At 36.8% G+C, this 10,861-nt stretch overlaps 2 protein-coding genes across 2 annotated transcripts; one reads left to right on the plus strand and one right to left on the minus strand.

Moving 5' to 3' along the window:
• Positions 1-4,212: 4,212 nt before the first annotated feature.
• Positions 4,213-5,166, plus strand: LOC130863990 (olfactory receptor 2G3-like). The gene has a single exon (XM_057754317.1). The coding sequence runs from the start codon at positions 4,213-4,215 to the stop codon at positions 5,164-5,166; it is 954 nt and encodes a 317-aa protein (XP_057610300.1).
• A 4,131-nt stretch (positions 5,167-9,297) lies between these two features.
• LOC130863736 (putative olfactory receptor 2B8) lies at positions 9,298-10,248 on the minus strand. The gene has a single exon (XM_057753972.1). It carries the CDS (start codon positions 10,246-10,248, stop codon positions 9,298-9,300), a length of 951 nt encoding a protein of 316 aa, XP_057609955.1.
• Between the last annotated feature and the right edge of the window lie 613 nt (positions 10,249-10,861).

The raw sequence follows: 10,861 nt of genomic DNA on the forward strand, positions 1-10,861 counted from the left end.
TTAGCTAATTATTTATATGTATTTTGGAATTCTAAGCAGTTTAAAAATTTTTTAGTAACATAGTAAATTAAATTTCACTTTAAACTTAGACTTAAATAATTTATATTTTACAGTTACCTTAAGTTTGTAGAACATATGTTCAGAAATAGAAAAAGCAAAGATAGCGTAACAAAGAAAGATCATTTCTCCATTTGACAGAATTTCCTTATGACTTAGATTCTTTAAAATATGAACTCCTTCATAACATGGCAATAGTGTTGGACATACATGTGCTGCGGAGGAGACAGTTTCTGCCTCTCTGTTTTTGTGTGTATACATGGCAACTATTTGTGTTTCCTTGATTGTGAATCATTGTATTTTCTGAAAAATTATAGAGAACTAAAAATATTGCTTTTATATTAAATACTTGCATTTAAAACATAAATAAATTAAGATGTTCATGTCTTCTATTTCCTCAACAAGATTGAGTTACATCATTCCATTAAGAAATCATGACTATATCAGTAAAGAAGCTTGAAAATACAATATATAGCAGCTACCTTTACAAAAACACTAACATTTCTGGAAAAACTTATTTTATAGCATTATAATGTTAAAATATGGTTTCAAAATTATTGTTTCACACAATTCCTAAGGACAGTCAAGTACCTTGAATGAGCAATGTGAAGTGCATACAGTTAGGGAAAAATACTTAGCTTTTTCATTAAATATGAATAATAACAGATAAATGAATATAAACATCTATGTTAAATTTGAACTAGATAATTTAAGAAACATACTATTTTATCACACCCTTTATCTGATTAATTTTTTAAACAACATTTCTTAGTTAAGAGAGGAAAAATGGGAGAGTAACAATTTAATAAGCAACTTACTAAAAGTGTGTTAACGTCTATCCTACTGCTTAAATATATTTGTTTGTTTTAGATATTAAAAAGATATTTAAAAGAAGCATTTCTGCACATTTAGCATTTCCTTCCCCCTGCTCTTTGAAATAGACACATGTGTAAATTTGCATGGTTATAAATGCAAAAAGGATTTCAAAAAGGATACCCAGGAAATTGACCCTTACAGGTAGGTAGAAGTTGCTAAGCATGACTAAAGTAATCTTAGGAGACACTGAATGAATAAAGGAATTAAAACTTGATTAAGTGAAAAGTAACATTGTTATATTAGGTGTCATTCTGAAAAGAGAAAGGAGGGTGAAATTGTGCAGAACTTGATTAAATGATAGCATGGGAAACTGGCATTTTTATAAATAATAATTTTACTTTAAGTAATATCCTATTTTACATTATTTTTATGGACATATGATAATGAAGCATTACAGTCAAAAGATAAGTGGTCACCTATAAGGCTTCCTATCGGATATATTCATATAAAGTCTTTGATAAAACTAAATGAAATGGGAAAATAAGGGGTTTCTCTTAATATACAATATACACGTGTATGAAAATGACATTATGTAGCACAGTACTATGTACAATGTATGTACACAAAGAAATGTTTTAGAAATCTAAATAAAGCAATAAATCAATTGAGCTTATATTCTCTATTGTTTTATACTATGAAGTTACAATAACAAGGAAAATAGGTTATAAAACACAAGTTCAAAAGTGGCTAATTAAGTCTTAGTTACCGTAACATAAAAATAAAACTCACAAGTCTAAAATTACTTTTCAAGGCTCTAAAATTATTCAAAACTAACAAGAGCATTCTATATTGACTGCTAAACTACTCAAGACTGCCTGCTTTCATATTATAAGAAAAATACTGGCAGACAACTAACCCATGCATTATGTCTAACAAACCATTAAATCACTATGGTTGTAGAGTTTGTTCTCAGCATTTTACAAATACACATTTCAGGTAGAGATGTGCAGCATCATTTCCTTTGACTTTTTCTTTCCAAATGCTCTTTGTTACTTTTCCTACTGTCACAATGGGATACCTACCAAAAACCTGTTTATATATTTGACAACTCTCTTTCTACCTTTCGTGGGTAATTTTATAAGTGCTTTTGAAGAAAAAAGGGTAAATTTCTTTTTTTTATTAATTAATTAATTTAATTATTAAAGATTTCTGCCTCTTCCCCGCCACCACCTCCCATTCCCTCCCCCTCCCCCAATCAAGTCTTCCTTCCTCCTCAGCCCAAAGAGTAAGCAGGTTTCTCTGCCCTGCGGGAGGTCCAAGGACCACCCACCTCCATCCAGGTCTATTAAGGTGAGCATCCAAACTACCTGGGCTCCCACAAAGCCATTACATGCAATAGGATCAAGAACCCATTGCCATTGTTCTTCAGTTCTCAGTAGTCCTAATTGTCCATTATGTTCAGCGAGACCGGTTTTGTCCCATGCTTTTTCAGTCCCCGGCCAGCTGGCCTTGGTGAGTTCCCGATAGATCATCCCCATTGAAAACTGGAAGTCAATCTGTAGAAGAATGAAAATAGATCCATATATATCACCATGCACAAAACTCAAGTCCAAATGGATTAAAGACCTCAATATCAGTCCAAACACACTGAATCTGATAGAAGAGAAAGTGGGAAGTACTCTACAACACATGGGCACAGGAGAACACTTCCTACGTACAACCCCAGCAGCACAAACACTAAGGACATCATTGAATAAATGGGACCTCCTGAGACTGAGAAGCTTCTGTAAAGCAAAGGACACTGTCACTATGACAGAAAGGCAACCCACTGACTGGGAGAAGATCTTCACCAACCCCACAACTGACAAAGGTCTGATATCCAAAATATACAAAGAACTCAAGAAATTAGACCGTAAAAGGTTAATCAATCCAATTATAAAATGGGGCACTGAGCTGAACAGAGACTTTTCAACAGAAGAAGTTCAAATGGCCAAAAGTCACTTAAGATCATGCTCAACTTCCTTAGCAATCAGGGAAATGCAAATCAAGACAACATTAAGATACCATCTTACACCGGTCAGAATGGCTAAAATCAACAACACCAATGATAGCCTCTGCTGGAGAGGTTGTGGAGAAAGGGGCACTCTCATCCATTGCTGGTGGGAATGCAAACTTGTGCAACCACTTTGGAAAGCAGTGTGGCGGTTTCTCAGGAAAGTCGGGTTCAACCTACCTCTTGACCCAGCAATACCACTATTGGGAATATACCCAAGAGATGCCCAAACATACAACAAAAGTATATGCTCAACTATGTTCATAGCAGCATTGTTTGTAATTGCCAGAACCTGGAAACAACCTAGATGTCCTTCAATGGAAGAATGGATGAAGAAAGTATGGAATATATACATATTAGAGTACTACTCAGCAGTAAAAAACAATGACTTCTTGAATTTTGCATACAAATGGACGGAAATTGAAAACACTATCCTGAGTGAGGTAAGCCAGACCCAAAAAGAGGAACATGGGATGTACTCACTCATATTTGGTTTCTAGCCATAAATAAAGGACATTGAGACTATAATTCGTGACTCTAGAGAAGCTAAATTAGAAGGTGAACCCAAAGAAAAGGGTAAATTTCTTAAAAGAATAAATGAGACAATTTGGAAAAACTGAGCAATCGATTGTTGAGTAATTTTCACAAGGTCTGTTTTTTTAGCTCTGAACTTTTTAAAGCATTTTTTTTTATTTTTGAGATTGATAATTATGTCTTCTCCCTTCGTTTTTCTTCCTCCAAACCCTCTCCTTGCTCTCTTTCAAACTTATGGCCTTTTCGAATAATTTTTACATACACACATGCATTTAGGAATACCTATATATGCTTATGTCCCGCTCAAACTGTAAGATGTTACTTGTATGTGTTTTCAGGACTGACCACTTGGGATTGGTTAATGAATTGGTGCACTTTTCCCTGGGTAAGACTCTTTCTCCTACTCTTATTCCTAACTTGTTTGTAGTTCTTTGTGTACCTCTGTGCCTTTAACAGTTCTCATTCTCAGTAACCTCTTTATTCTTTGACTTTCCATTGAAACATGAATCTCAATCTCTCTCTCTCTCTCTCTCTCTCTCTCTCTCTCTCTCTCTCTCTCTCTCTCTCTCTCTCTCCTCTCTCTCTCTCCCTCTCTCTCTCCCTCATTTTCCTACCTGTCTCCTATATAGAACATATCCTATCTTCCGTCTTTAGGATACATGTTCCTGTAGTGGATTTCTGATCCCTTTCCATTTCCGTTTTATCTAACATGCGCTTCTGTATTTGCCGCCCTCCTTTGTATGGCTAGAGTGATGACAGTTAACGAGAGCTCAGGTGGCGATTACCTCCTGGTGGGCTTCTCTGATCAGCCACAACTTGAAAAGATCCTCTTTGTGGTGGTGCTAATCTCCTACCTCCTGACACTGGCAGGCAACACAGGCATCATCCTTGTCTCCTGTTTGGATTCCGTGCTCCAAACACCCATGTACTACTTCCTTACCAACCTCTCTTTTGTTGATATCTGCTTTTCCACCATCATTGTTCCTCAGCTGCTGTGGAACCTCCATGGTCCAGCCAAGACAATTACTCCCACAGGTTGTGCTATTCAACTCTATGTGTCTCTGGCTCTGGGGTCCACTGAGCGTGTCCTCTTCGCAGTTATGGCATTTGATCACTATGCTGCTGTTTGGCGACCACTCCATTATGCCACAGTTATGCACCCACGGCTCTGCCAGGCTCTTGCAGGAATAGCATGGCTGAGTGGAGTGGGCAACACGCTGATTCAGGGCACCATCACCCTCCGCCTGCTTCGCTGTGGGAACCACAGGATTTATCAGTTCATCTGTGAAGTTCCTGCCATGATCAAGTTGGCCTGTGTAGACATTCATGCCAACGAAGTGCAGCTATTCATGGCTTCCTTGGTGCTACTCCTCCTTCCCCTGGCACTCATCTTGGTATCATATGGGTACATTGCCCAAGTACTGATGAGGTTAAAGTCAGCTCTAACCTGGGGTAAAGCTCTTGGAACCTGTGGATCGCACCTGCTAGTAGTAATGCTATTTTATGGCACAATCACTGCTGTCTATATCCAACCTAATAGTTCGTATGCACATAGTCAGGGGAAATTCATCACCCTTTTGTACACTGTGGTTATTCCTACTCTAAACCCCCTCATTTACACTTTAAGAAACAAAGATGTGAAGGGGGCTTTGAAAAGGCTAGTGAGAAAAGATAACAGCCCCAAAGAGAAAATTCTTGCGAAGTAGAGATGTGGATCTGTTTTCAGTGATATGGAGGTGCTTATCCAGAGGCAATACCCAGGATCACCCTGACACAGATTATCCAAAACCAAACTCACAGGCTTCTCTGGAGAGCTACCAGCAATAAAACCGCTCCCCTAGTTATTGTACCCAGAGATGTCCTATGTTGATAATCACATTATCTAATAAACTGAAAACAGTTGCTGTTGTCAAGACTCCTGCAATCAATTTTCTCTTTTTATAGTCACTTTTTTTATTAAGAATTCTGGCTCTATATTATTAAAGATTTCTCTTGATTGATCTCTTTTGTCTAAAGTGTGTTTAATGCTAGCTAAAAGTCTTTGAGGCATTCTTTAGTAGTGTGTGCATGCAAACCCTGTGAGACACAGTTTCTATATCCTTGGACCAAGGTCTCCTGGTAATGCCCTAGTCTAAGCCATACACCCGTGTTTTTGTTTTCCCTCAATGGTCTGCTCCAGTGGGTCTCCTAGTGGAGGTTTTTCATCCTGTGTTTTTGCTAAATGAGATTTTCACAAAAAAATTAGTTTTACATATCAAGTTATGTACATTAGATGATGATTTCTGAACTGTGATTACTGTATTCAGAATATTAGGTGATTTTTTTAAATAACATGATCTTAGAAATCCAGTCCCTTCCAGGCAAAACCAGACAAGAAATTTGTAGAACTAAAAAATGATTATGAATTCCTCGGGTCTCAGATTCAGCCTTCTCTAGTTAGTTTGTAAAATTCTTTAAATGTTTAAATAATGTAAAATGCATGTTCTTTTGGACTTCTTTAACTAGTCTAAGCAGAGGTAAAAGAACTTATAAAATTTCAAATTGGACAAAATAAGAAGAAAATGTGTTTCTTAAAGCCATTAAATCTAAATTTAAAAGTCACCCCAATTATCTTTAATTTGTCTTATTAACTCTCAAATATCAAATTAAACAACCCATTAACAACATTAAAAATTAAGCTTGATTACTGAAATTGATTGAAGTAATTTTTTGTGGAACTGTCCTGTTTAAAGTTAGATTGTTAACTTGTGGGTATTTTTATTACATTTACAATAGAGTTTACCCACTGTTCACTGCTTCTGTCTGATTCCAAGAAGCCAGACATTGCTACACAGCCAACATTATTAAGTAAAATCAAAGGGAAGGTAATGGACCAAGATCTCAATAGATAAACAGTTTTCAAATAAAATTACAACACCTTGATTTCTGATTTAAAATCACTACAAAGATGTAGGAATCGAGCCAGTGTGAAGTATTCAGCATTCAGAAAGCATGATAGATCAGCAGACCAAAATGGAGGGCTCAGTCACAAATACTTGACATTTTCAATGGCTTTGCTTATGACTTACTCTAGTTTTTGATAAAACCATTTAAAATATTTATCATACTTTATTAATGTATGTGTCTTTGTGCACAAAGCATACAGATACCAAAGAAGTAAGAGAACTATTGGATTCCCTAGAGCTGGAATTGTCTGTCGGAGTCCACAATATACAGTGAACGTACAGATGACAGATCAACAGGCAGATCCTCGGAAGTGTATACGTCCCTGTCCACATGGAGCAACCCGATTTTAGAAAAATCACTGTCATATCTGTAAAAACCTTGTGAAGCCATGACTTTTCCCTTCAAAATGGAATTCCTTCCCAAAACACGTCAACAGTGTGACTTCTGCATAGACAAGGGAGTGACCTTGCTCCATCCCCCACCCACCACACACACACCAGGAGGCCTTAGGGTGATATCATTCATTCTTTGTTCTAATAGTCAAATTTACATAGAGACAATCTCACAAAATTGCCTGTTGACAGACTACATAAAAATTTCTGTAGAAGACAGGTACTTGGTGGGTGGAATTTTCTTCCTTTCTTTCTTTATATTTGCCATTGGGAGTCATTTTATTTCTATGTTCCTTTAGGTGTGATTCCATAATCCAATTTTAAAAAGTGGTTGGTTACTCTCATAACATTTGCGCTGCTGTTGTGCCACTATAGTTTGCAGGAGGATGCCAGATCCTGTTGACGGGTGTAGATGGGTGGATGGTGATAGTGGATCACTCGTTTACCATCAACTGTACAATTCTCTGCAAGAGTATGTTCACATAAGTAGTAACATCAGTTAATAGACGCTACAAATGATCTACAAAAAGAGTTATTTGGGAATAGCTTAAAGAGTAATAAAAAAGAGGGCATAAGTGGGGGAAAAAGCAAGAAAACGCTAATGTAGCAAATACTGCATTCAAATCTACAGAAAATGTTCTCATTGCCACAGCTATAAATAGCCAACAAATCTATGAACAAAATATCTCACAAAGGAATAGCAAAAAGTTACTTTGCAACCTGTTTTGTGAGATTATTCTCTTTTTAGAGTCTGGTAGCAAGGTAAACTGTGCCTTTGTCAGCTAGAGACCTAGAAATAGCTCTCCATTGAGGCCAGCAGCCTGATTTTTCCTAATGAAGAGAACTGAGAAGACATCTGAAGCCTTGTAGGAGGAGCTGATATGCTTGCTGCTATTAAACTGGCAAAGCTATAATCAATCAGCATAGTCATCAACACCATGAGAGATCTGAGAAAAATAAATAACATTTAAAAACATATTAAAGGCTTATCCAATATAATCAAGTTGGCTTCATCCCAGTGATGCAAGCATAATTTAGCATGCATAAATCAATAGACATAATCGACCACATAAACAGACTAAAAGACAAAAACCATGTGATCATCTCATTGGATGCTGAAAAGGCCTTTGACAAAATCCAACATCCTTTCTTGGTAAAAGTCCTAGAGAGCTTAGGGATACAAGGGATATGCTTCAATACAATAAAGACAATTTATAGTAAGCCCATTGCCAACATTAACCTAAATGGAGAGAAACTCAAAACATTTCCTCTGAAACAAGACAAGATTGTCTACTATTTCCATACCTATCCAATATAGGACTTAAATTCTTACCTAGAACAATAAAACAACTGAAGAAAATCAAGGGGCTACAAATAGGAAAGACTGACAGACAGAAAGACTATGACAACGTGCACAAGACCTTCACAGGTTCAAACCAGAAAAAAAATCCAGCACTGAGAAGAGGAGTATGGCAGGCTTCATACTTAGGAGAACTTACTTAACACAAGACAAACTCCATGCTGTTGGTGTGTGTGTACTTTTTGTTTTGTTTTGTTTTTGTCTTACTGACTTTTTCTATTAGATTTTCATTCTTTTTGTTTTTTGTTGCTTCTCTTTTCTTTTTCTTTTTGAGAGGAGAAAAAAAACCATGAAGTTGGGTGGGTAGGGAGTTAGAGATGATAAAGGAGTTGGGGGAAGGCAAAGAATATGGTAAAAATATATTATATGAAAAATAATAATAACTATTTTCAGAAGTTCATCATAAAATAAATGAAATCTTTTCTTCAAAACTTGGAAACAAGATAATGACTTAAGTTAATAAAAAACCACAATATTATTGAATAACAAATAGTGTAATGGTAATTCCCTAGCATGATAGATAATTCCTGTATACTATCAAAAACTGGAACCAAATAATCTGTTATGCTCTGTTCCTTACATGCAGAGAAATCACAATGGAAAGAAATCTATTACACAATGCAATATGAGATAAAAAATAAATTGTGAGGAAGACTGAGGAAAGTAACACTGTCAGAAGGATTTTATGGGGCCCTCTTCGCATTACTGTCTTCCACAGCAGTGCAGATCATGACCACAGCCACTCATTTATCAGGAAGGTAACTCAAAATACTGATTAAAGGAAGGTTAGATATTAAACTTTATCTTTATCTTTATAACATGCAAAATATTGAAGGTAGGAAATTATATTTCATTTTGGTCGTGTATGGCACAAAATGACTAAATTTCAAGTAGATGTGTTTTTACACTTTTAAAAAGTTGCTACCCCTATTCATTTTCCACACAACATTTCTAATAAAACTTAATTTTTACTTAATCACTTTTTGTTTTGTTGAACTAATTGACTATTTCATATAAACAATAACAAGTAGTCACAATCAGGATAGTTTTTCTGATTAGAAGAATAATGGCTGCTAGCAAGTCTGCTCTGGAACCAAGGACTGGATTTCAATAGGACCTGTTTTCACCTAAGCTAAATTCTATCCTTGCTCTTGTTCTCTTCCAAGTATCTTCTTCACTGCTGCCTTGACATCCTTGTTCCTCAAGGTATAGATAAGAGGGTTAAGCATTGGGGTCATGAGTCCATAGAAGAGTGCCAAAGGCTTGCCCTTCAGTTTTGCTGAGCTGCTCCTAGGTGCCATATATGCATATCTACTGATGGCAGAGCCATAGAACATTATGACCACCAAAAGATGGGACCCACAAGTGTGAAAAGCCTTCTTCCGACCTTCAGAAGACTGTATCCTTATGACTGCTCTGACAATATTGATATAAGAGAAAAGAATTAACCCAAGTGGGATAACTTTTATGACAACCACGGCAGCATACATCTCTATCTCATTGACCCAGGTGTCAACGCATGATAACTGAAGCATGGCAGGTACCTCACAGAAGAAATTCTCTATCTGGTATTTCCCACAACGAGGCAACAAAGAAGTCAGGACTGTCTGCACCAAGGAGTTGCTGAAACCAGTTACCCAGGCTACTGCTGCCAACTGTTGACACAGCTGAGAGGGCATGAAAACTGTGTAACGCAGAGGCTGGCAGACGGCCACATAGCGATCACAAGCCATGATGGAGAGAAGGACACATTCTGTAGACCTCAGGCCGAGGAAGATGAACAGCTGTGCTATGCATACCACATAGCTGATGCTTCTCTTATGGCTCTGTATATTTATCAGCATCTGGGGGACAGTAGAAGTAGTATAGCAGAGATCTAAAAAGGAAAGGTTGGCCAGGAAGAAATACATGGGGGTATGGAGTTTAGGATCAAGGCGAGACAAAATGATAATAGCTGAATTACCAAAGAGGGTCAATATATAGAAGATGGAGACGACGACAAGGAGAGTCATCTCCAGTCGGGGCCATTCAGAAAAGCCTACCAGAACAAAGCCGCTGGTGTGATGAGGAGTGCTATTGAGCCTTCTCATTGCTGGAATTCCATACTGAAAAATATCAATAATAGAGCTTTGCCGTCCTGGTTATCCTTAATGTTTCATGTAGTAAAGAAACTGGATAGGGGATGCTGAAACAAAACCATGAATAACTTCATTTTATTTCCTCAATAAGAAAAATAGTATTAACAGCTGTGCATGTATAGTCTGTCATCCGTTCTTTTACCCACATTTTTACAAGTAAAGAGTTTTGGAAAATCAAATTAGAACCAGGCATGGTGACTCGCACTGGTAACCCCAACACTTGAAAGGCTGAAGCAAGAGGATTTATGTGAAAGAAAGGCCAGCACGGATTGCAGAGTGAGGCTCTGTGTCTCTCCATTGCTCCCGCAAGCTACCCAAATACCAAACAAAAATAAAGAAATAAAAGGCAAATATAATAAAGATGTATTATATGATACTTGTTATCAGGTGTTGTATCTATGAAGACAGAAGAAAATAAAAACCTCACTGAAGCTTCATAAGTTTGTAATTTACTCAAAATATTTTTGAATATAATTTTTCTCAATTGAACTTGCCTTTCTGTAGGTTCTTTTATTTATTTTTTAAAAGAGAACAAATTATCCTTTTTTTTTTCATTTTACATACC

Source organism: Chionomys nivalis, chromosome 21, assembly GCF_950005125.1.
Source record: "Chionomys nivalis chromosome 21, mChiNiv1.1, whole genome shotgun sequence".
Taxonomy (NCBI): Eukaryota; Metazoa; Chordata; class Mammalia; order Rodentia; family Cricetidae; genus Chionomys; species Chionomys nivalis.

Excerpts from the sequence above, each read along its gene's own strand:
- LOC130863990 (XM_057754317.1), top strand. The coding sequence starts at position 4,213 with ATGACAGTTAACGAGAGCTCAGGTGGCGATTACCTCCTGGTGGGCTTC.
- LOC130863736 (XM_057753972.1), bottom strand. The coding sequence starts at position 10,248 with ATGAGAAGGCTCAATAGCACTCCTCATCACACCAGCGGCTTTGTTCTG.